The following is a 27,412-nucleotide window of genomic DNA, read 5'->3' as shown; positions in this document are numbered from 1 at the left end:
CATCCTCTGAAGTGTTCTTATGAGTGAGTTACGTGGGTGTGATAAAAGCACTCACATATATCCACTACCTGACATGATCATTCACAATATACTAAATGGCAGAGGTAGCATACTACAGGTTTCTGAACATTAATTCCTGAAAGTGAGTGCACTGTGTAGTATACTCCTTGTATAGTTTAATTTTCCGTCGGTAGTCCCCGACACATATTGTATGACAGGCCAGACATAAAGGAGCCATTTGATTGAACAGGGAAGTTATCTTTCCGAAATTTTGACATTATTTGTATCTTTAAGGTGAAAGCACTGCCTTCATTACACTAAATTGGGGATTTCCAAACACTGCCACTGTGTTTATCAATAGAGGACGTGCCCACACCTACACGTTTGCTTCCACTTATACACTACTGGCCATTAAAATTGCTACACCAAGAAGAAATGCAGATGATAAACGGGTATTCATTGGACAAATATATTATACTAGAACTGACATGTGATTACATTTTCACGCAATTTGGGTGCATAGATCCTGAGAAATCAGTACCCAGAACAACCACCTCTGGCCATAATAACGGCCTGGATACGCCTGGGCATTGAGTCAAACAGAGCCCGGAAGGCGTGAACAGGTAGAGCTGCCCATGCAGCTTCAACACGATACCACAGTTCATCAACAGTAGTGACTGGCGTATTGTGACGAGCCAGTTACTCGGCCACCATTGACCAGACGTTTTCAATTGGTGAGGGATCTGGAGAATGTGCTGGCCAGGGCAGCAGTCGAACATTTTCTGTATCCAGAAAGGCCCGTACAGGACCTGCAACATGCGGTCGGGCATTATCCTGCTGAAATGTAGGGTTTCGCAGGGATCGAATGAAGGTTAGAGCCACGGGTCGTAACACATCTGAAATGTAACGTCCACTGTTCAAAGTGCCGTCAATGCGAACAAGAGGTGACCGAGGCGTGTAACCAATGGCACCACATACCATCACGCCGGGTGATTCGCCAGTATGGCGATGACGAATACACGCTTCCAATGTGCGTTCACCGCGATGTCACCAGACACGGATGCGACCATCATGATGCTGTAAACAGAACCTGGATTGATACGAAAAAAATGACGTTTTGCCATTCGTGCACCCAGGTTCGTCGTTGAGTACACCATCGCAGGCGCTCCGGTCTGTGATGCAGCGTCGAGGGGAACCACAGCCGTGTTCTCCGAGCTGATAGTCCATGCTGCTGCAAACGTCGTCGAACCGTTCGTGCAGATGGTTATTGTCTTGCAAACGTCCCCATTTGTTGACTCAAGGATCGAGACGTGGCTGCACGATCCGTTACAGCCATGCGGATAAGAGCCTGTCATCTCGACTGCTAGTGATACGAGGCCGTTGGGATCCAGCAAGGCGATCCGTATTACCCTCCTGAACCCACCGATTCCATATTCTGCTAACAGTCTTTGGATCTCGACCAACGCGAGCAACAATGTCGCGATCCGATAAACCGCAATCGCGATAGGCTACAATCCGACCTTTATCAATGTCGGAAACGTGATGGTACGCGTTTCTCTTCCTTACACGAGGCATCACAACAACGTTTCACCGGGCAACGCCGGTCAACTGCTGTTTGTGTATGAGGAATCGGTTGGAAACTTTCCTCATGTCAGCACGTTGTAGGTATCGCCACCGGCGCCAACCTTGTCTGAATGCTCTGAAATGCTAATCATTTGCATATCACAGCATCTTCTTCCTGTCGGTTACGTTTCGCGTCTGTAGCACGTCATCTTCGTGGTGTAGCAATTTTAATGGCCAGTAGTGTAATTGAGACGGAGCACGGTGTAGGTTGGCATGTGGAGACACGCGATGGCACGAGTCGTTCGTCGAAATCATCGTTCCCTGCATTTTCTTCGATCGGCAGTTCTCTTGTTCATTAACAAGGGTCGATTCCCCGTCAGTTTTATTCGTATTTTTCGAACTATTTTTTTCTGAGATGCTGACCTTTTCCGGGATGGGCAGGTGCGAGATGTTACGCCACTGCTCGACGGGCAGGTCGGCGAGCTGCGGCGGCGGCGCGCACCAGAAGTCCTCGTGCGCCGACTGGAAGGTGGGCACGAAGATGTGCCACGTGCACGGTACGTTGAACAGCGCCAGCGCCAGCGTCATGAGCAGCTGCCAGCGGCCGAAGTCGCCGATCAGCTGCGACACCGGCTCGCCGTCAGCCTCTCTCTCCGGCGTCATCGGGGCTACAACGACAAACAAAGCGCGTCACGTCTCGTGTGACGTAGGCAGCACAGCGCAGTAAAGATGGGCATTGGAGGATGGTTTCTTAAACGTATTGAATTTTCACTCTGCAGCGAAATCTGGGCTGGTTTGGTAACGTCCTGGCAGATGAAAAATGTGTGCCGAAATTACTGTATTGGTTGAACTATCCAGAGCCGATTCGCGACCCCATCGAAACTTCACTTACCAGAACCCCTCTGCTACATTCTAAATTTCAGAGAAGCTCTGTTGCATAGTTTGTGAGACTAGCTCTTCTAGAAGAAAATATACTGCCGGGAAATGGCTTACCATAGCCTAGGGCAGGGCTTTCCAACGTGTGGTCCGCGGACCCCTTAGGGGTTCGCCGGCTCTTTCTAGGGGGTCCGTGGCCACCTTTCACCTAATCGTGTAGAATAATGAGTAAAATTATTAAATGAAAATGTGAATATCAAATTCATCACTATTTTCTGTGTGTGAAAAACATGTGTACTTTTACTTCAGGTCGTATTCCCAAGCAGCCTTTGCGGTTCCTAAGTGAGGACGCATACACAGTTTAGTGCCGGAGAAGGCGGCTTCTCTGATCGACTGGTTGACAACAATACAGGGGTCGTTTATGCGCCTGCTCTCGGCGCTACATGCGCTGAAACCTTTTACGCATGCGCGGAGCGAGCTTTGTCGACCAATCACAGCGCTCGCTGGCACGTATGCGGCCCCAGGCATAATTAAATGTTAAACTTGCTTTGTCAGTGCACTACCTATTTCATAAGTCGATTTTTGACCTTGAAGTTGTTTTCATTCATATCTAAACCAAACACTATTGATATTTCCGGGGGGGGGGGGGGGGGGGGTTGGGACATTGGGAACATAGCACTTGCATTAAGAAGCTTTCAGTTCCCATGGGTTTCGCTCTGAAATTTAAAGTTACTGTGCTCTTGACTGACTAGGGGTCCGCCGTGGATTTCCGACTGAAGAAGGGGTCCACCAGCTGAAAAGGTTGGGAAGCCCTGGCCTAGGGGATTGTTTCGAGAACTAATCTTTCGCTCTGCATGAGAATCTGTGATTTATGCACCAGAGCTTCTTGAGATTTGGAAGGCTGAAGAGCGAAATCGCCGGGGTAAAGTGTGAGATTGACTGGTGAGTCTACGTCAGTCGACAGAGTAACTCCTAGCGAAAGGCAAAGGTTCCGGTTTCGAATCCCGGTACAGCACTCAGTTTTAATTTGCCAGGGACATTTAATTTTTTGACCAGTATCTCGCAGTATTTCCTTCCGAAGTACCTGTTACACTCGTGCATCTTATTTCAGTCAGATTCTGATAAGAAAATGGATATGCTGATATTGTATAATGTTCCAAAACGAAAAAAAAGAAAATGGAAACAAGACACATAAGCAAGAGGAATAACTAGCGCTAATTGCGCGTACGTCTGCGTCTTGTGATAAACAATTTACCAATTACGCTGCTGGCCATTAAAATTGCTACACCACGAAGATGACGTGCTACAGACGCGAAATTTAACAGGCAGGAAGATGATGCTGTGATATGCAAATGATTAGCTTTTCAGAGCATTCACACAAGGTTGGCGCCGGTGGCGACACCTACAACGTGCCAACACGAGGAAAGTTTCCAACCGATTCCTCATACACAAACAGCAGTTGACCGGCGTTGCCTGGTGAAACGTTGTTGTGATGCCTCGTGTAAGGAGGAGGAATGCGTACCATCACGTTTCCGACTTTGATAAAGGTCGGATTGTAGCCTATCGCGATTGCGGTTTATCGTATCGCGACACTGCTGCTGGCGTTGGTCGAGATCCAATGACTGTTAGCAGAATATGGAATCGGTGGGTTCAGGAGGGTAATACGGATCGCCTTGCTGGATCCCAACGGCCTCGTATCACTAGCAGTCGAGATGACAGGATCTTATCCGCATGGCTGTAACGGATCGTGCAGCCACGTCTCGATCCTTGAGTCAATAAATGGGGACGTTTGCAAGACAATAACTATCTGCACGAACGGTTCGACGACGTTTGCAGCAGCATGGACTATCAGCTCGGAGAACACGGCTGTGGTTCCCCTCGACGCTGCATCACAGACAGGAGCGCCTGCGATGGTGTACTCAACGACGAACCTGGGTGCACGAATGGCAAAACGTCATTTTTTTCGGATGAATCCAGGTTCTGTTTACAGCATCATGATGGTCGCATCCGTGTTTGGCGTCATCGCGGTGAATGCACATTGGAAGCGTGTATTCGTCATCTCCATAGTGGCGTATCACCCGGCGTGATGGTATGGGGTGTCATTGGTTACACGCCTCTGTCACCTCTTGTTCGCATTGACGGCACTTTGAACAGTGGACGTTACATTTCAGATGTGTTACGACCCGTGGCTCTACCCTTCATTCGATCCCCGCGAAACCCTACATTTCAGCAGAATAATGCAGGAACGCATGTTGCAGGTCCTGTACGGGCCTTTCTCGATACAGAAAATGTTCGACTGCTGCCCTGGCCAGCACATTCTCCAGATCTCTCACCAATTGGAAACGTCTGGTCAAGGGTGGTCGAGCAACTGGCACGTCACAATACGCCAGTCACTTATTTCCATGAACTGTAGTATCGTGTTGAAGCTGCATGGGCAGCTGTACCTGTACACGCCATCCAAGCTCTGTTTGACTCAATGCCCAGGCGTATCTAGGCCGTGGTTGTTTTGGGTACTGATTTCTCAGGATCTATGCACCCAAATTGCGTGAAAATGTAATCACATGCCAGTTCTAGTATAATATATTTGTCCAATGAATACCCGTTTATCATCTGCATTTCTTCTTGGTGTAGCAATTTTAATGACCTGTGGTGTAGTTCCGTTTTTATCGGAGCCAGTTCCACGAGTTTCTCGAGCATGTGCGAAAATCCATCTTTTATGAAATTTGTAATGTCCAATTACCAAATGGAAGAAGGACGACATCGTGATCGTTAAACATGAAGTACAAGCTCGGATTATGAAATGATTGTGGAAACCAACTTGCAGTGCTCTTTTTCAAGCGACTATCTCGGAATTTGCCTAGGGCGATTTATGGAAACTGCGGAAAACCTAATTCTGCGTGGCCGAATGGTGATTTGAATCGTTCTCTCACCGAAAGCGATAGCAGTTGGAAGTTACAAAACTCTGACTGTGTTCATGACATAAGTTCTATTTACAGTTTTTTTTTTAAAAAAAGTAGCCTAAATATAAATTCCGCAATTCTGATAGCTCGACAGGTGAAACAAAAACAAGACGTGCATACACTAATGAGCCGAAACATCATGACCACCTGCCTAATAGCGTGTCGGCCCACCTTTGCAACACATTTTAGCAGCGATTCTAAGGGCATGATACATTTCCGGAGATACATGGGTATGTGGCACCAGATGTCTAAGCAGATGCCATGCAATACCCGCAAATTACGAGACTGTGGTCTGTTGGGACGGAGCTGGCTCAAAATAACATCACAGGCGTGTTTCATCGGATTCAGATCACGCGACTTTCGTAGCCCAGACATCAATGTGAGTCCAGTATCCTGCTAATCAAGCCACTGTAACACCACTGCGGCTTTACAGCGTGGACAGTTATCCTGCTGAATATCATAGGAGTTGTAAACTTAGAAAATGAGACTCTACTTTTGCTGATCACCTGTTTTAAAAAAGGAGCTAATCATAGGTGCTACGTGATTTGTTACGTAACCTCCATGAAGAAGGAAGATGAACTAATCTTGAAATAATGAAAATTAATAAACATACGTCCATCAGCCCAAGATTTGTACTGTTACAGCACTGGGTAGTGAAGGGGGGGAAATTAGAAACCTTTATTATAACTCGTTAACATTGCCATAGACAGAGGGACGGAAGCAGGAAGCTAGCTGGTATGTCACAAGTGGGCCAGGCCCCTGACCCATTATGACACTGCCTACTGAGTGAGAATACGCATCCGGCAGAAAGAAGACTGGCAGAAAACCAAGTGAAGTCAGACAATCATATCTGTTGGCTCATGAGACCTGCTGCAAGAAACACTCTTACACAACAGCAGATAGCAAGGAACTTGACACAGCAGTTAACAGACTGTTGAATGAATATAGCAGAATAAGGAATGCACATGTGGTCATTACGAACTGAGCCTCGCATCAGAGCCACATGCTAGCTCCCTTTTAAACACTCCAGTGTTCAAACTCTCATCATGAGCTGATCATCTGGATCGATGGATTAACAGCAGTAGTACTCAATTCCATGATTACGAAACTTTAGTGAGTTTGTCCTAGATGTTCCAGACAGTTTAAGAGCTAGGAGACGATATATTCGAGATGATGGTCTTCACTTGGTGAATTTCATGCTTCTCGCCACCAACCATCTGCTGATGGAGAAACTGACTGTCTTTTCACAACGTCACGTGATAAGGTGCTGCCACCACTGAACTTCAAGGCAAGAACCAGCAACAGGGCCTCTTGGGGCCTACATTCCTTCTCAACGCTCAGGCACCTCCGAGAGCTGAAACCCACCGAGCAGTAGGTTGCACATCAACCAGCCACACAACTACTGACACACGTACAATACGGACTGGTAATCAAAGATCTTCATAGAATTCGGAGTGGGACCGAGGAGACCCCAGCAGCCAGTGGGAGACAACTCTGTGTTGGGCGACGGCCACCCTTGCTCGCCAGCAACTCGCCGTAGCTAAAATATTTCCGTGGGAGTGCAACCGTTTATCTGACTAAACAGATGTCAGCTAGCATCCAACATGCAGCTGAATGATGAGGTTCATCCGGAAGAACGACGACTTGTAAACATTATGGGCAAATGATTGAACTCCGATAACGTTTTATTAGCGGCGAAGGCGCTTCCTGAATGCAGCTTGTATGAGGGGCTATAAATAATGCAACACATTTTTCTCGACCAATTTCGGTTGGAATAATGCAAAATTTGTTGTGGAACATCGTGAAATACCAGGTGATCAAAACGTCAGTATAAATTTGAAAACTTAATAAACCACGGAATAATGTAGATCGAGAGGTAAAAATTGACACACACGCTTAGAATGACACGGGGTTGTATTAGAACAAAAAGAATTACAAAGTTCACAAAATGTCCGGCAGATGGCGCTGGACAGCAAAACATCAGTGACTGCGCATGACAATCGTGCATAAAAGGAGCTGTTATGAGACATAGAATCAGATGCACCAGCAGTCGCAGCATATTGACGTTACCTGAAAAGGCTCTTTTACTGAAGCTGTATAATCAGAATGGGGAATGTGCTAGTTCAGCGTTAGGATACTATCGCCATAGGAAGGGGATTCGAACGGGTAAAGGTCCGTTGACAAATGCAGCTGTGGCGAGAATGATTTCGAAGTTCCAAGCCAGGGGTTGTTTAGACGATAGACCCCGTAGTGGCCGACCGAGCACAAGGCGTAATGCTGCTGAGACAGTTCAGGAAGAAAAGGAAACCGTAGCGGGTTCGTCTATGCGCGAGGAAGTCAGTGCTCGTGCAGTCGCACGTCGCACCGGCATTCCTTACACTACTGTTTGGTTGGCACTGAGGCGTACCCTCCGATGCTATCCGTACAAAATCCATCGGCATCATGAACTGTTACCTGGCTATTTAGTGAAGCGGAGGGCATTTGCGGTGCGGGCGTTTCAAAAGATGGCGGAAGATGACTATTGGTTGAATAACGTGTTGTGGACTGACGAAGCTCATTTCACGCTCCGAGGGCCTGTCAACGCCCACAGCTGCAGAATTTGGGCTACCGAAAATCCTAGAACTGTCGTGGAAACTCCATTGCACGACGAGGAAGGCACGGTATGGGTTGGATTTGCCGCATCTGCCGTTATCGGGCGTTTTTTCTTCGAGGAAATGCGTGATTCTGTAACTGCTACCGTGACGGGTGAGGGGTACGCCGATATGTTACAGAATCGCATCATCCCCAGCCTGGCTGATAAACACCTGCTGGAACGTACGGTGTTTATGCAGGATGGCGCTCCACCCCATATTGCTAGACGCGTGAAAGATCTCTTGCGCTCGTCGTTTGGTGATGATCGTGTGCTCAGCCGCCACTTTCATCATGCTTGGCCTCCCAGGACCCCAGACCTCAGTCCGTGCGATTATTGGCTTTGGGGTTACCTGAAGTCGCAAGTGTATCGTGATCGACCGACATCTCTAGGGATGCTGAAAGCCAACATCCGACGCCAATGCCTCACCGTAACTCCGGGCATGCTTTACAGTGCTGTTCACAACATTATTCCTCGACTACAGCTATTGTTGAGGAATGATGGTAGACATATTGAGCATTTCCTGTAAAGAACATCATCTTTGCTTTGTCTTACTTTGTCTTGCTAATTATTACTATTCTGATCAGATGAAGCGCCATCTGTGGGACATTTTTTGAACTTTTGTATATTTTTGGCTCTAATAAAACCCCATGTCACTCCAAGCGTGTGTGTCAATTTGTACCTCTCTATCTGCTTTATTCCGTGATTTATTCAGTTTTGCCCGCATCTCGTGGTCGTGCGGTAGCGTTCTCGCTTCCCACGCCCGGGTTCCTGGGTTCGATTCCCGGCGGGATCAGGGATTTTCTATGTCTCGTGATGGCTGGGTGTTGTGTGATGTCCTTAGGTTAGTTAGGTTTAAGTAGTTCTAAGTTCTAGGGGACTGATGACCTAAGATGTTAAGTCCCATAGTGCTCAGAGCCATTTGAACCATTTTATTCAGTTTTCATATTTATACTGACTTATTCATCACCCGGTATTTCCGCTTCGGCCCCTAATAGATCTATGAAGTTCCGATAGGTGGCGACTCTATAAGGCGCCTTCAGAATAGCGTCTGTAATGGAGATGTGTTCCCCACAAAGAGTTGTCACTGAGTTACTTTTGGTGGAAAACAAGAGCTTCGCATATGTTCATAGGAGCTTGCAGAATGTTGACGGAGACCTGATAGTGAACGAAAGCACCGTGAATTGTTGGCTGAGGCGCTTGTCGTCATCGCAGAAAGTTTGCGCAAATCTGTCCAGTTTCCCGTGTGCCGGCCGCCAGCAGACAGCTGTACTACCCTCAGGAAACTAAAGAAACAATTTCAACGTGTTCGATGCCACAAAAATGCAAACGAACTTCTTCTCCACGACAAACCGAGGCCTCACACAAGTTTCTGGTACCTGAGAACAGCTCACAAAACTTCATTCGACTGTTCTTCCTTATCCACTCTGCAGCTCGGATCTTCCATCTTCCGACTTCCATCTGTCTGGCCCAACGAAGGATGGACACGGCAGGAAACAGTACTTGGATGATGGAATGCTTATTGATTCAACAAAACGTTGCTCCGACGTCGTCCAGTTGAGTGGTACCATGCGGGCATAGAGGACCTCTCTGGGAGGTGGCATTAAGGCCGTCGCTTTGAACGGAGATTATGTTGAAAAATAGTGCTTTTTAGACGAAAGAGTGGGGAATAAGACCAACCTGCTCTGAGAAAAAAAAGTGTTGTATTACTTACTGAACGCCCCTCGTATTTTGAATCACTAGTCAGATAACGATTTAGGTTTGAAATCATGTTATTCAACTTTTTGGTCTCCGTTCTAGGTAATTGAAAGTTCGCACGACTACGCTTAAGATCCCGGTAGCATGCGATCTGATCGTACGTATAGGCGCAGAGTCGTCCGACAGATATTTACGCAGTAATAGAGCGTCTGTTGCTACGTTCGTGGAAGGAAGGAAGGAAGGAAGATTAGAATTTAACGTCCTGTCGACATCGAGGTCATTAGAGACGGAGCACAACCTCTGATAGTTTCAAGGACGGGGAAGGAAATAGGCCGTACCCTTCCAAATGAACCATCCCAGCATTTGCCTAGAGCGCTTTAGGGAAAACATGAAAAACCTAAAGCTGGATAGTCGGACGCGGATGTGAACTGTCGTCCTCTCGGGTACGAATCCAGTGCGCTAATTACAGCGCTACCTCGATCGGTGCTACAAGAGTGTTGGGATCCATGACTCGATGTCGTGAGACTTCGGATGACTGAAAATTGTACGACCGTGCATACAGTGCGCGCGCGCCCTGATGTAAGTCGTGTGCCAAATTTTATGTGCGTGTCTTACTATGGTTAGCATAATACACTCGAAGCTCTGTGGTACCAACCTAGGTATGGTGGTTCTCTGTCACTTCCATTTCACAGTAACGACGCGAACAGTGGACTGGGCCCAGCACAACACCTGTGGAATACAGTGATATGACCTGGTGGCGTTGTGGGAACGTGACGTGACAAGGAAGGTGTTTAAGCTGAGCAGAGACGAATAGAGGATCTAGAAAAGATACCTGCAAAACACAGTTCGGACCACTTTGGTGGTAGAATCAGCTGAAACAGTCCAATCAGCCGTTATGAACATCACGAATCATCTTAAAGAGAACCCGTGATAATAACAGTAGAAAGAAATAATAGAAACAGAGAGCACCCTCCACTACTCATGGAACTTATGCTGCAAAAAAATCGATTCAGAAAATAATGGCAAACGCACGACGCCCACGAGACAGAAGACATATGCACCAACTACAAAGTTAATTAAGGTCGAGACTGGCTGAACTGAGAAGAGAAACGCAGTAATACAAGATCGGCTGCTCCCTTCTGTAGAGTTGCATTTGCTTAGAGTGCTCTACGCCGCGAAACCACCATGTCCTGTTAGGGTAACAGCAACTAGCCTCACATACGACCATCTGATGATTGCCGAAACATTCGTCTACAGGAACGAAGAGCAGAATACTCTACCGCAGAACCAGCTTACCCCTCAATAAGCCCTGGGAGAGAGAAACGTCGAGCAAATAATTCAAAATTTTCGCGCAAGACAGACAAACCGCGCACAATTAGCGACACCTAGGGAAGTCAAGAGTATAATGAAAATCAGAAATGGCACATCAGTTCGTAAACACGATACCGATACTAGGTGAAATATATCAGGCCCACTCGAGACAACAGAGTAGATACAAAGTGCCAGTGGAACGCAGATTTACTGCAAACTTCGTACACTCATAGTACTCCACTATGATAACAAAATATGTAAGCAGTAGCGCGTACTTTTCAAGCGTTATTGAGAAAATCGCAAGATAATTTCGGTCGTCAAATATACACTCCTGGAAATGGAAAAAAGAACACATTGACACCGGTGTGTCAGACCCACCATACTTGCTCCGGACACTGCGAGAGGGCTGTACAAGCAATGATCACACGCACGGCACAGCGGACACACCAGGAACCGCGGTGTTGGCCGTCAAATGGCGCTAGCTGCGCAGCATTTGTGCACCGCCGCCGTCAGTGTCAGCCAGTTTGCCGTGGCATACGGAGCTCCATCGCACTCTTTAACACTGGTAGCATGCCGCGACAGCGTGGACGTGAACCGTATGTGCAGTTGACGGACTTTGAGCGAGGGCGTATAGTGGGCATGTGGGAGGCCGGGTGGACGTACCGCCGAATTGTTCAACACGTGGGGCGTGAGGTCTCCACAGTACATCGATGTTGTCGCCAGTGGTCGGCGGAAGGTGCACGTGCCCGTCGACCTGGGACCGGACCGCAGCGACGCACGGATGCACGCCAAGACCGTAGGATCCTACGCAGTGCCGTAGGGGACCGCACCGCCACTTCCCAGCAAATTAGGGACACTGTTGCTCCTGGGGTATCGGCGAGGACCATTCGCAACCGTCTCCATGAAGCTGGGCTATGGTCCCGCACACCGTTAGGCCGTCTTCTGCTCACGCCCCAACATCGTGCAGCCCGCCACCAGTGGTGTCGCGACAGGCGTGAATGGAGGGACGAATGGAGACGTGTCGTCTTCAGCGATGAGAGTCGCTTCTGCCTTGGTGCCAATGATGGTCGTATGCGTGTTTGGCGCCGTGCAGGTGAGCGCCACAATCAGGACTGCATACGACCGAGGCACACAGGGCCAACACCCGGCATCATGGTGTGGGGAGCGATCTCGTACACTGGCCGTACACCACTGGTGATCGTCGAGGGGACACTGAATAGTGCACGGTACATCCAAACCGTCATCGAACCCATCGTTCTACCATTCCTAGACCGGCAAGGGAACTTTCTGTTCCAACAGGACAATGCACGTCCGCATGTATCCCGTGCCACCCAACGTGCTCTAGAAGTTGTAAGTCAACTACCCTGGCCAGCAAGATCTCCGGATCTGTCCCCCATTGAGCATGTTTGGGACTGGATGAAGCGTCGTCTCACGCGGTCTGCACGTCCAGCACGAACGCTGGTCCAACTGAGGCGCCAGGTGGAAATTGCATGGCAAGCCGTTCCACAGGACTACATCCAGCATCTCTACGATCGTCTCCATGGGAGAATAGCAGCCTGCATTGCTGCAAAAGGTGGATATACACTGTACTAGTGCCGACATTGTGCATGCTCTGTTGCCTGTGTCTATGTGCCTGTGGTTCTGTCAGTGTGATCATGTGATGTATCTGACCCCAGGAATGTATCAATAAAGTTTCCCCTTCCTGGGACAATGAATTCACGGTGTTCTTATTTCAATTTCCAGGAGTGTATATCTGTGCGTGACGATGTTTACAATGAAGCGTCGGCAGCCGAGTGGTTAGCGTTCAAGCCCCAAAATCACTGGGTCGCTGGATCGAGTCCCGCTCATCAGTTTTTTATAACTAACACAGTCATTTTCTTTACTATTTATATTACAATTAATGTAATGGGAAAATACGTGTAATCGCATGAACTTTTATCAAATTTACAATGTTATTTGGCAGTCTACTAATTTTTATTATCACAAATAATATAATATTCATAACTATCGACTAATAAACGACCAAACGCATAAAGTGATACCGAAAATGTAAGCTTGTCCGTGTCTTCAAAATTGTTCGTATTTAAGTGAAAGAGAACGATAAATTGCTTCTCTTGAAGACGCTATTAAAATACACTCGATACTGCATGACCAATGGTCAGCGCCGATATTTAAGGAAATGCTGCGTTATGCATGGTTTGCATCCAAATTATCGGCTGAATGAGTGGTTTTTCAAAATGTTTTTCCGCGGAAAACCACAAACGATCTTGCGTCTGCGGAAACATAGCTTTTATTCAATGCAGCTGGTGCCGTTTAACTTTGCTTTTCATGTTTTTACGAAAAATACTATCCCGCAACGTGTAATGTCGAAAGCGACGATTAATTGTACATTTTTCGAAAGCCGTCTGTGCCGCTCAAAACTTGGAGGTAACAAGTCGTTTCGGGCTCCTTACAGGTATAAGGGATTTCTCAAATCACGGACAAGCATACATTTTCAGTATCACTTTATGCGTTTTGCCGTTTAATAGTTGGTAGTTATGAATATTATATTATTTGTGATAATTAAGATTTGTAGACTGCCAAATAACATTGTAAATTTAATATAAGTTCATCCGATTACGCGTATTTTTCCCATTATATCAATTGTAATATAAATAGTAAAGAAAATGACTGTTAGAAATAAAAAAATCGTCATAAGCGGAACTCATACAGCGACCCAGCGAATACTGGGCTGGAACGCTAACCATTTTTTTTTTTTTTTTTTTTTCATTTTCTTCGGTATTGTTCGTTGCGTTTGGTCTGGGCGGACATCGCAAGACATCCGTTCAAGTGGATCGTTGATTCCTTTACTCAGATTTATTATTACAGAGGGCGAGCAGCCCTCTGACCGAACACGCTGAGTTACCGTGCCGGCACTACTGGGCTGCCGTGGCTTCACGGTAGAAATGGCAACGCACAGATATATATTTGAGGACCGAAATTATCTTCCGATTTTCTCAATAACGCTTGAGAAGTACGCGCCACTGCTTACACATTTTGTTGTCCTCGTGAGTACTATGAGTGTACGAAGTATGCAGTAAATCCGCGTTCCAAACGCCGTGGCCTCCCCTTGTTAGTATTGCATAGCTCAGCAGAATCATCACGCTCTGAAGCATTGGGGACATCCAGTGATCCACACCTTCCCTGAAACAGACATGAAATGTGACCTTAAACCTCACCATCCAGACATAAAATGGGAAACTTTAACAAACGGTAGAGTTTTGTGATTCGGTGCCTCAGAACGACTATCTCGGATACGACGAACTTAGTCGACTATTCGCTTGCTAATGTTGTGAGAATCCATGAGAACTGGTTAAGGAACTATGAAACCACAGGTAGGCGGCAAAATGTTGGACGACCACGCCTCATCACAGAACGTGGAGGTTGGGCGCTTGCCCAGTCTGTAACGCAGGATAGGCGTTGATCTGTGGGAGCCCTGACGACGAAGTAGGCGCAAGTTTCTCGCAGCGCACCGGTCAGCGAAAATTGTTGAACATGGTGCTCTACAGCAGACAACCCCTACAGCTTTCCGTGTTGACAAAACGCAGTGGCCCATGACAGCTGTGGACAACGCAACCATAATGGCAGACCAACTGCACCCGTTCAGTTTGATGTCTCCTGCGACGGCGACGGAATATCTCAGCAAAATAATTGACCGTGTCACAACTCCAGAATAGTGCTGCTGTGGTTTGAGAAGTATGGTAGTTAACTCACGTTGATGTCGTGGTCACCAAATTCACGTGATATGAACCCGATGGAACACGTCTGGGAAGCTATCAGGCTCAAGCTCCATGCCCACAAACCATTGGCAAAAAAAAAAAAAAAAAAAATTGCGTGAAATCTTATGGGACTTAACTGCCAAGGTCATCAGTCCCTAAGCTTACACACTACTTAACCTAAATTATCCTAAGGACAAACACACATACACCCATTCTCGAGGGAGGACTCGAACCTCCACCGGGATCAGCCGCACAGTCCATGACTGCAGCGCGTAAGATCGCTCGGCTAATCCCGCGCGGCAAACCATTGGCCCGTAATTTACGGAAAATGGGCGACCACTGCCTACGCAATTACCTCTTCCGGAAAGGAGTTGCCGAATCTATGCCACACAGAACCGCAGATGTACTGCGTTTCAAATGTTGACCAGCACTCCATTAACCAGGTGATGAAATTGTTTGGATACAATAGCGTAAAAGTGGTGTCACTTCGACCTTGACAGGAACCGAAATCTTCCGACCCAATTTCGTGCAGTTCCTTCTCAGACAAGTACGTCTTTCGAACTTCCTGGCAGATTAAAACTGTGTGCCGAACCGAGACTCTAACTCTGGACCTTTGTTTCGCAGGCAAGTGCTCTACCAACTGAGCTACCCAAGCACGACTCACGACCCGTCGTCACAGCCTTACTTCTGCCAGTACCTCGTCTCCTACCTTCCAAACCTCACAGAAGCTCTCCTGGAAGAGAGGATATTGCGGAGACATGGCTTAGCCACAGCCTGGGGGATGTTTCCAGAATGAGATATTCACTCTGCAGCGGAGTGAGGGCAACACCGACTCAAAGAAAGGCCTCGGCGCTTGTTCGTGACGTCACGTCAGCTAGGCACGGCCAACGCCAGGTCTGTTGCAGGTATACTCATAATGGTGGTGTCCCCCTCTCTGACACAGGAAAATGTGAAACTATTGGCAGTAGTTGACCAACACACATTGTTCTGAGAGATTTCTGCAATCAGTTAATTGTGCAATTCATTACACTTCTAAACAAATAGTGTACTCCTGAACTTAAATTTCCACCTGTTTTAAGGATTGACATACAAAAACAACTTCAGGGTCCAGCAGCAACAGAATTCGTGCTTCTTTACCTTATTTGTAAATCTGAGGAAGTTACGTTTGTACACGGTTGCTTTTACAAGAAACTGTTAACATATTGGTGCTCTTCTTTAGGTATCTTGGTTGACTATGGGGTGAGGAACTCTGAATGTTAATGAAATATCTTGCGATTCTACACGTTGGGGGAGGGGGTTGGGGGACAGAAGAAGAGGCAAAAGAGAGTTACTTGTTTTATCAAATAAAATTTTTTTCTCTTATAAAGTTTCTCCTTTCAGTTGCAAGAGGGGAATATTTATCTTTTCTAATGTGCATGTTTAAAAAAGTTTAAGCTCAGCAGTATTTTCGATGTATGAAGCTATTTTGTTTCCTGTTTAGAATTCCTTTCGTTGAAAACGACTGTAATCTAATGACTGGCGACAGTTGGACATTTACACGTGTAAATTAGTTCACATTTCCAGTGACGTCAAACGAAAATAAATAAACAAATAAAAGAAACGAGTTCATTGTAAGGGGGTCAGGGTAAGTTTCGATAACAAAATGGATAAAGTAAATATAGTTACTTGAATGTAAAATTTCCGAAGCTTGCAATGGGGCAAAGTATCTTCTCATATTGACCTACGTTTGTTTCGACAGGATTCAGTAATACAGAACTATGATCTTAATTTGTAGCTTTACGATAGTAAGAAAATCTTTCATCTAAATAAAACTGCAGAATCCAAAACAATACCAAACATTTTGTCCAAAAATAAGAGATTTATAGTGATAAGCACGCCTAGGCGTTTCTGCCTGCAACAGACCTGGCTTTCGCCGTGCCTAGCTGACGTGACGTCACCAACAAGCGCCGAGGCCTTCCTTTGAGTCGGTGTTGGTGAGGGACGGGACGTGAGTCGTGCTTGGGTAGCTCAGTTGGTAGAGTACTTGCCCACGCAAGGCAAAGGTCCCGAGTTCGAGTTTCGGTCCGGCACACAGTTTTAATCTGCCGGGAAGTTTCATATCAGCGCACACTCCGCTGCAGAGTGAAAATATCATTCAAGTACGTCTTTGACTGTAGCTCATATGTGCATATTATGAACGGACATATTTTGTGAAGCATTCACAATCATTTCCTGAGTGCGAATAAACAAAGACCTGCACAATTAGAGCAGTGCTGGGTAAGCATGAAAGATGTACTGGAAATGTTACACTGTGAGCAATAATAAGAAAGAATAAGAATCACGCTCAATTAAGGAATATTCTCTCAACATCCTTGCGTCGTCTATATTATTACTGGAATTTATGATATTAACAGAATCTTCCGTCGGTTCTTGGTAGAACAACATTATAATAATAAATGAAAAGCACCAGTTTGCTTTTGTTCTACAATATTACTTTTATTGCTATCCGGTTTTCGGCTTACGAGGCCATCTTCAGACATGGCCATCTTCAGACATGGCCTCGTAAGCCGAAAACCGATTAGCAATAAAAGTAATATTGTAGAACAAAAGCAAACTGGTGCTTTTCATGTATTACTGAAATTTATTTTACTTATTAAAGTATTTTGCTGAAAATATGGAACGTAATGTTACGTTCATTTTCCTAATGGTCAAAGTAAAATTATTTCTGTGTTGCCGAAGTATTAGCTGCTAGCAAAGTTGCAGTCTTTTATAGAATCTCCACAAGTGTGGGCACTCCGTTTTGTTCAGATCGAACTCAGTTCTCGCTGGCGAATCCTTCTTGTGCATCGGGCCTGCTATCAGTCCCTAATGAGCATACCCAGACGTCACATTACGGTGTCCGGATACCTCATTCTGTTTTGTTTTTATAACATTTGCTATTCAAGCAGAAGTATAGTTTATCGAGACTATATATTAGTAAATCCTTCGATGACTGAACTTTGACAGTGATGAAGCGGTGCAAGAAGTGAAGTAATGGCTCCGTCAACGAAGTCAAACGTCCCACACATAAGGTATCAACAGACTGGTCTATCGTTGGGTGACATTTGTACGTCGCCAGGGTGAATACGTTGAGAAATAAATATGTAGACACGAAGAATAAAGTTGTAAAATGTTAATAACGTTTGTGTTATTTAAAAAGCTTTAAGAGTTGAAACATAAAATTCGGAGGCATTACTTTTCAGCACGTCCTCGTATATGGAAACAACGTGTCAGCGAGCGGACGCAGTACACGACACTAGATGCCACGAAATAAACAATGTATTTCCAATACTTCTGGTTTTAACTTTGGATCGGCAGTGGCTGTACATTTTCATGCGTATTTATTGCATGTTGTTACACTGTTCATGACACACAGATTTAATTTTACGTAACAAAGACGAATACATGTTATTAAATCTTCGTTTAGAAAAGAAACATCCAGCTACGCTCAACAATAAAAATGCTTTTCCATACTACGTGACCGGTGAGTGAGTCAATGTTTTCTCAGCGCTATTACTGCTGTTCAGTTTTAAATTAAGCATTAGTTATCACGCTGTTGCACTATGTACTGTAGATGTAATTTTATTATTTTATTTCACTATCAACCGACAGACTATGGACAGAAGAAAAATTAACAGAAATGTAAACGGAATGGCTAATTTTATTAAAGGTGACTTTATATACTACTGTCTGATGCAGCTTTCGACGCTAAACTACCCTGTGCAAGTCTCTTCATCTCCTCATAGCTATATCCATCTGAAACTGAAAACTGTGTTCGACAGTTTGCCGCTGTGTTCGACAGTTTGCCTCCCTATACTATTTTGACCCTCCACACTTCCCTCCACTGCTAAATTGATAATTCCCTCTTGCCTCACAGTGTCTCCTACCGACATGTCCCTTCTTTTAGCCAAGTTGTGCTATAAATTTTGTTTCCTTCCCAGTTGTATTCAGTAGCTCCCCATTAGTTACTCTATGTACCCATCCAGTCTTCAGGATTCTTCTATTGCACTACGTATCAAACGTTCCTGGCATCTTCTTGTCTGAATGTCTATTAGCCACGTTTTACTGTCATACACAGCTACACCCCAGACACCATAAGAAAGGACTTCTGACATTTACGTTTACACTACTGGCCATTAAAATTGCTACACCAAGAAGATGACGTGCTACAGCCGCGAAATTTAACTGACAGGAAGAAGATGCAGTGATATGCAAATGATCAGCTTTTCAGAACATTCACACAAGGTCGGCTCCGGTGGCGACACCTACAACGTGCTGACATGAGGAAAGTTTCCAACCGATTTCTCATACACAAACAGCAGTAGACCGTCGTTGCCTGATGAAACGTTGTTGTGATGCCTCGTGTAAGGAGGAGAAATGCGTACCAATACGTTTCCGACTTTGATAAATGTCGGATTGTAGGCTATCGCGATTGCGGTTTATCGTATCGCGACATTGCTGTTCGTGTTCGTCGAGATCCAATGACTATTAGCAGAATATGGAATCGGTGGGTTCAGGAGGGTAATATGGAACGCCGTGCTGGATCCCAATGGCCTCGTACCTCTAGCAGTCGAGATGACAGGCATCTTATCCGCATGGCTGTAACGGATCGTGCAGCAACGTCTCGATACCTGAGTCAACAGATGGGGACGTTTGCAAGACAAAATCCATCTACACGAACAGTTCGACGACGTTTGCAGCAGCATGGACTATTAGCTCGGAGACCGTGGCTGCGGTTACCCTTGACGCTGCATCACAGGCAGGAGCGCCTGCGATGGTGTACTCAACGACGAACCTGCGCGCCCGAATGGCAAAATGTCATTTTTTCGGATGAATCCAGGTTCTGTTTATAGCATCATGATGGTCGCATCCGTTTTTGGCGACATCGCGTGGAACGCAAATTAGAAGCGTGTATTCGTCATCGCCATACTGGCGTATCACCCGGCGTGATGGTGTGGGGTGCCATTGGTTACACGCCTCGGTCACCTCTTGTTCGCATTGACGCCACTTTGAACAGTGGACGTTACATTTGAGATGTGTTACGACCCGTGGCTCTACCCTTCATTCGATCCCTGCGAAACCCTACATTTCAGCAGGATAATGCACGACCGCATGTTGCAGGTCCTGTACGGGCCTTTCTGGATACAGACAATGTTCGACTGCTGCCCTGGCCAGCACATTCTCCTGATCTCTCACCAACTGAAAACATCTGGTCACTGGTGGCCGAGCAACTGGCACGTCAAAATACGCGTCACTACTCTTGATGAACTGTGGTATCGTGTTAAAGCTGCATGGGCACCTGTACCTGTACGCGCCATCCAGGCTCTGTTTGACTCAATGCCCAGTCGTATCAAGGCCATTATTACGGCAAGAAGTGGTTGTTGTGGGTACTGATTTCTCAGGATCTATGTACCCAAATTGCGTGAAAATGTAATCACATGTGAGTTGTAGTATAATATGTTTGTCCAATGAATACCCGTTTATCATCTGCATTTCTTCTTGGTGTAGCAATGTTAATGGCCAGTATCGCAGTTCTAAGTCTAAGGGACTGATGACCACAGATGTTAAGTCCCATAGTGTTCAGAGCCATTTGAACCAAAACACATCGTGGAAAAATGATGAAATAAAAGCAGAAAAGAACTGAAACTCTGACTGGCTGTGTTATATTTTATAACTCTACGTTCTTGATAACGAATAGCTTAAAAAATTCTGTTTTGCCTGGCAGTTAGGGCAAGCTCTCGTTCGTCCGTCAAGTGACGGGTGACGTGCGTATAGGGCATTTGAACCCTGCTCCTCCTGAGTGTGACTGACTGCGTCACCTGCTACATCCATCCATCTATCCATCCATCCATCCTCCTCCTCCTCCTCCTCCTCCTCCTCCTGTTCCTCGTCACTGTGACCTGTCTATAGTACTAGTAATGTGCGGACACGTCATGCGGTACGGGAACTACGAGGTTTGCCCAGAAAGTATTGCACAGAATTTGTTTCTCAACCGAAAACAATGCTACAATTGCGATACGTTACGTCTGTGTTATTTGATGTCTCTTGAGTGAGCTTGCCAAGTTTCCGCCACTTCCGACAGATAGCGTAGCTGCGGGACAGTTTAAAAATGGCGTCTATATATGATGCGGGACAGTTTAAAAATGGCGTCTATATATGATGCCGTCATTGAATTTCTCTTTGCAGAGAAAGAAACTGAGGGGAATATTCACAAACGCTTGTGCAAAGGTTATGGATCATCTGCTGTAGTCGCTGGGCACGGAGGGTGAGGTCATCAGAAGACAGTTCGGCGGAGTTCTCCACGATTTGCAGCGGTCGGACAGACCATCCACGGTTGTCACACCTGACATGTTGCAGCGAGCTGCTGATGTCATTCGCGAGGACGACTCGGCAGTTGGCACTGCATCTGTCAATCAGCAAAGGAAGTTCACACAGTGAAACACTGGCCCCGCCACCAGAACGAGAATTGGTACCGACAGGACATACACGCTCTTGTTTCGCGCTGGAGGAAGGCCATAGAACAGGATGGAGATAACGTGAAAAAATATACATACAGATTAAACACCATTCTTTCGTGTGTGTAATTCTCATTATGTCCAAAAAGAACTGTTCAAGAAAAAAATGTGGTGCATTACTTTCTGGGCAACCCACGTACATATAAAGTCACTGTGATAAGCGACTAACGCAAAGGGAGGGTTATTATGGCCCAGCGTCTGTTTGTATTTACATCTACATATATAGTCCGCAAGCCACCCAACGGTGTGTGGCGGAGGGCACTTTACGTGTCACTGTCATTACCTCCCTTTCCTGTCCAGTCGCGTATGGTTCGCGGGAAGAACGACTGCCGGAAAGCCTCCGTGCGCGCTCGAATCTTTCTAATTTTACATTCGTGATCTCCTCGGGAGGTATAAGTAGGGGGAAGCAATATATTCGATACCTCATCCACAAACGCACCTTCTCGAAACCTGAACAGCAAGCTACACTGAGATGCAGAACGCCTTTTTTGCAGAGTCTGCCACTTGAGTTCGCTAAACATCTCCGTAACGCTATCACGCTTATCAAATAACCCTGTGACGAAACGCGCCGCTCTTCTTTGGATCTTCTCTATGTCCTCCGTCAACCCGACCTGGTGCGGATCCCACACTGATGAGCAGTACTCAAGTATAGGTCGGATGAGTGTTTTGTAAGCCGCCACCTTTGTTGATGGAGTACATTTTCTAAGGACTCTCCCAATGAATCTCAACATGGTACCCGCCTTACCAACAATTAATTTTATATGATCATTCCACTTCAAATCGTTCGTACGCATACTCCCAGATATTTTACAGAAGTAACTGCTACCAGTGTTTGTTCCGCTATCATATAATCATATAATAAAGCATCCTTATTTCTATGTATTCGCAATACATTACATTTGCCTATGTTAAGGGTCAGTTGCCACTCCCTGCACCAAGTGCCTATCCGCTGCAGATCTTCCTGCATTTCGCTGCAATTTTCTAATGCTGCAACTTCTCTGTATACTACAGCATCATTCGCGAAAAGCCGCATGGAACTTCCGACACTATCTACTAGGTCATTTATATATATTGTGAAAAGCAATGGTCCCATAACACTCCCCTGTGGCACGCCAGAGGTTACTTTAACGTCTGTAGACGTCTCTCCATTGAGAACAACATGCTGTGTTCTGTTTGCTAAAAACTCTTCAATCCAGCCACACAGCTGGTCTGATATTCCGTAGGCTCTTACTTTGTTTATCAGGCGACAGTGCGGAAGTGTATCGAACGCCTTCTGGAAGTCAAGGAAAATAGCATCTACCTGGGAGCCTGTATCTAATATTTTCTGGGTCTCATGAACAAATAAAGCAAGCTGGGTCTCACACGATCGCAGTTTCCGGAATCCACATTGATTCCTACAGAGTACATTCTGAGTTTCCAGAAACGACATGATACTCGAGCAAAAAACATGTTCTAAAATTCTACAACAGATCGACGCCAGAGATATAGGTCTATAATTTTGCGGATCTGCTCGACGACCCTTCTTGAAAACTGGGACTACCTGTGCTCTTTCCCAATCATTTGGAACCTTCCGTTCCTCTACAGACTTGCGGTACACTGCAAATGTCGCCAGGATGTGTGGAAAACGGTTGCAGGGCTGGGAAACGGCGTTTACGGGACAACGTGTTCGACCTCTTTATCTTACTTAACATTACAAACTTTCGCGCGCTTCAAGAATTTATATCCAAAGAGCAGGTCTATTGTACAATTCACCCGAATCTCCGAGATGAAATCCTCAAAGGCGTCTTCCGTAGCAGGCTAGATACTTAGTGCCCCCCCCCCCCCCCTCTCGCCGACCTCCCCACCTCTTGAATTTTTCATACTTTAAGCACGACGTACGCACATAATTTGCACCAAAATACGGATCGGAAATTTGTCTTTTGATTAATACAGCTTTCCTGAATCAAGTTTTAGTTAACGAAAACTGCCTTGTAGAGACGACGCAAACGCCGTGTTATACTGCACTACTTTTTATTATTTGAAGAAATAATCAAGCAGCCACTTTTGTACAGCTTTATTCATACAAAGGTGTGTTTAGCGTCCGAATCCACCTTCAACTGGCGTAATACATTTACATCTTCATCAGGGCAACGTTTTCGTCGACTGCGTTTTAATGCTGCAGCTTCCGTTTTTCTGTAATTTGTGGCTCTTTTTTCCGCCTTTGTGTATAGCACAGTCACTTCCCCGGTGTAGCGTAGCACTCACAATGTGGCGACAAACGCATCGGTGAACCTAAAAGTATTTATGCTACGCATATAAAGGCGGAAAAATGAGCCACAACTACAGAACAAAAAAAAAAAAAAATTCAAATGGCTCAGAGCTCTATGGGACTTAACTTCTGAAGTAATCATCCCCTAGAACTTAGAACTACTTAAACTTAACTAACCTAAGAACATCACACATATCCATGTCCGAGGGAGGATTCGAACCTGGGACCGTAGCGGTCGCGCGGTTCCAGACTGAAGCCCCTAGAACCGCTCGGCCACACCGGCCCGCTACAGAAGAAAAGTAAGTTGCAGCGTATACAGCGCAGTCGAGGAAAACTTTATGCTGACGAAGATGTAAACGTATTACGCCATTTGATGGTGAATAAAAACGCGAAACATGTTATGGCATAAATCAAGCTACACAAACATTGGATGCTTTGTGTATTTATTAGAGTAAATCAGCGCGAAGACAAGAAGCTCAACCAGGATTAGTAATCAAAAAACTATTGTCACATAACGTTAGCAGGCTACTTTAACTGTCAATGAAACTGCCACCTTTCAGATTAACCTAGACATCCACCTACAGTAAAATTCAGTCTTTCACCGCGATCTTTGTAAAGGAAAAAGTGCCGGTCATTTGTGAAAGCAGAATAGCAGTATACCGAACTTGAATACACTAACCATCTGTCCCGCACTCATGTACGTTTAGTATATAACAAAGCAAACCGTGGGCTTACTCAATGGACCGCCGTATCCGACAGACCCGCTCAACCACAATTAACATGTAGGCGCTCTGTAAGTTAATAACTTCTATTTCGTATTTACATTTGGTGGCTTCGTGAACTCACTATCACACCTAAACTCTGGCTACGCCAGACATGAAACTGTCATCACAGCCGAGATTCCGATAGGTGATACTATCGCACTCTACCACTCTGACGCAGAAAAAATGTTTGTTACCACTGTTCTGCCGCGAGACGATCGGAGACGGTGGCGGAAAATTGCGAAGTGACGACGAGGGCACGTGGCATTGTTGTTGATGGGCTGGAGTGACAGGAAGAGCGACTCACCTCTGGCGGCGGCAGGCGACTGAGTGCGCACCCAGCCGCGGCACGCCCTTTTAATACGCCTTCCTGCCGGGCCGGCCGCGGCAGCGCCGCCACGCGCCAAGTGGCGCAAACAAGTTCGCACATGATAGTGGCCAGGGCACCGTATCTCCCTTCAATAAAACTTGCCGTCATCCCCACCGATGCGTACGTTGTAAAGAATATAATAGACGAAATAATTACATACAAATAAGATTCGTTAAAGAAGGCGGTTGATGAATAACATATTATTATTAAAGTCGCCGCTACTCAATATTTTGCCCGGCCGGTGTGGCCGTGCGGTTCTAGGCGCTTCAGTCTGGAACCGCGAGACCGCTACGGTCGCAGGTTCGAATCCTGCCTCGTCCATGGATGTGTGTGATGTTCTTAGGTTAGTTGGGTTTAAGTAGTTCTAAGTTCTAGGGGACTGATGACATCAGATGCCAAGTCCCATAGTGCTCAGAGCCATTTGACCCATTTTTTTATTCAATATTTTTAACAATATTAATTGTGATAGCTGTAAAGTGCCACAAACAATAACTACACTACTGGCCATTAAAATGGCTACAACACGAAGATGCTACAGACGCGAAATTTAACCGACAGGAAGAAGATGCTGTGATATGCAAATGATCAGCTTTTCACAGCATTCAGACAAGGTTGGCGCCGGTGGCGACACCTACAACGTGCTGACATGAGGAAAGTTTCCAACCGATTTCTCATACACAAACAGTAGTTGATCGGCTTTGCCTGGTGAAACGTTGTTGTGATGCCTCGTGTAAGGAGGAGAAATGCGTACCATCACGTTTCCGACTTTGATAAAGGTCGGATTGTAGCCTATCGCTATTGCGGTTCATCGTATCCCGACATTGCTGCTCGCATTGGTCGAGATCCAATGGCTGTTAGCAGAATATAGAATCGGTGGGTTCAGGAGGATAATACGCAACGCCGTGCTGGATCCCAACGGCCTCGTATCACTAGCAGTCGAGATGACAGGCATCTTATCCGCATGGCTGCAACGGATCGTGCAGCCACGTCTCGATCCCTGAGTCAAAAGATGGGGACATGGTGTACTCAACGACGAAACTGGGTGCACGAATGGCAAAACGTCATTTTTTCGGATGAATCCACGTTGTGTTTACAGCATCATGATGGTTGCATCCGTGTTTGGCGACATCGCGGTGAACGCACATTGGAAGTGTGTATTCGTCATCGCCAAACTGGCGTATCACCCGGCGCAATGGTATGGGGTGCCATTGGTTACACGTCTCGGACACCTCATGTTGGCACTGACGGCACTTTGAACAGTGGTCGTTTCATTTCAGATGTGTTACGACCCGTAGCTCTACCCTTCACTCGATCCCTGCGAAACCCTACATTTCAGCAGGATAATGCACGACAGCATAATGCAGGTCCTGTACGGAAAATGTTCGACTGCTGCCCTGGCTATCACATTCTCCAGATGTCTCACCGATTGAACACGTCTGGTCAATGGTGGCCGAGCAACTGGCTCGTCACAATATTCCAGTCACTACTGTTGATGAACTGTGGTATCGTGTTGAAGCTGCATGGGCAGCTGTACCTGTACACGCCATCCAAGTTCTGTTTGACTCAATGCCCAGGCGTATGAAGGCCGTTATTACGGCCAGAGGTTGGTTGTTCTGGCTACTGATTTCTCAAGATCTATGCACCCAAACTGCGTGAAAATGTAATCACATGTCAGTTCTAGTATAATATATTTGTCCAATGAATACCCGTTTATCATCTGCATATCTTCTGGGTGTAGCAATTTTAATGGCTAGTTGTGTATGTATGGCGCTCTAGATACGTCTTTTTTGATTTTTAAAATGAGAATCAACGGTGTCGAAACTAACGCGTTCAAATTCACATTTGTTACATGTCGTTCTCGCCATACAGATGAAAAAAGGCAATTTAATGTATTACGAATACTACGTCTCTGAACAAAATACACTAAGCCTGATCTTTATAAACATTGCAACCGTTTATACACAGGGTGGGCATTAATAAAACCAACAAACTGCAGGGACAGTTTCCTTACTGGAAATTGAGGAAGAATGGTCCTACGAACATCTGTGCGGAAATGCAGCGATAACAAATCGTCCCGTAACACGATATAGCGAAGCATCGCATCCACGTCATAACACATGTTCAAAGTGGCCTCAGTGACAATGCAGGTGATGGAGATAGTAGCGGTTGTTATGCTGGATACACATAACCGTACTTTCGGTTATAACCATGTTGGCGGATCACTTGCCTGGAGCTTGTACTGGGGTTCGTCTCAATATCCTGTAGCACTCGGTGCTCCAAATCTGATGTATGCAACAGTCCGCCTCCTTTCTGCACGTTCGTCTATTTGAAAGGGCCTACGGTCACACAAACGTCCAAAAAGGGTTTAAATGTTGTGTGATGTGGTTGATGCCTGTGAGGGTACTTGTTTTGGTACATCCGTGCTACCTCTCGACCGTTTCCATGTGATCGGCCGTAGACAAACACCATCTCGGCTTATTCCCGACATGAATTCCGGAATATTCTGCTGGTTACAGTATGCTGTGTCAGTCACACAGCCTGCAACACACAAGGAACAGACGACACGCGATCAGAGGAATTGTCATTCCTAAGCAACCTCTACCGTGGCAACGATGCATTCCCAGACACAAGTTCATACCACTTGTTCTCCTCCATTTACAGTCAGGAGTCCGTCACTACAGTTTGTAGGTTTTATTAATGTTCAC

The 27,412-nt window shown here is 46.0% G+C and overlaps 1 protein-coding gene across 2 annotated transcripts in view; it reads right to left on the bottom strand.

The window, feature by feature from the left end:
* Positions 1-27,412, bottom strand: part of LOC124721887 (organic cation transporter protein-like) — a 483,907-nt gene that overhangs the window by 139,552 nt on the left and 316,943 nt on the right. For both annotated transcript variants that reach the window (XM_047247039.1, XM_047247040.1), the window contains exon 2: positions 1,987-2,231. In XM_047247039.1, coding sequence (XP_047102995.1) covers positions 1,987-2,226 — 240 coding nt within the window. In that variant the 5' untranslated portion in view covers positions 2,227-2,231. The remainder of the gene's footprint in view (positions 1-1,986; positions 2,232-27,412) is intronic.

This window comes from Schistocerca piceifrons, chromosome X (genome assembly GCF_021461385.2).
Source record: "Schistocerca piceifrons isolate TAMUIC-IGC-003096 chromosome X, iqSchPice1.1, whole genome shotgun sequence".
Taxonomy (NCBI): domain Eukaryota; kingdom Metazoa; phylum Arthropoda; class Insecta; order Orthoptera; family Acrididae; genus Schistocerca; species Schistocerca piceifrons.
This window is presented reverse-complemented; position numbering and strand designations above follow the sequence as displayed.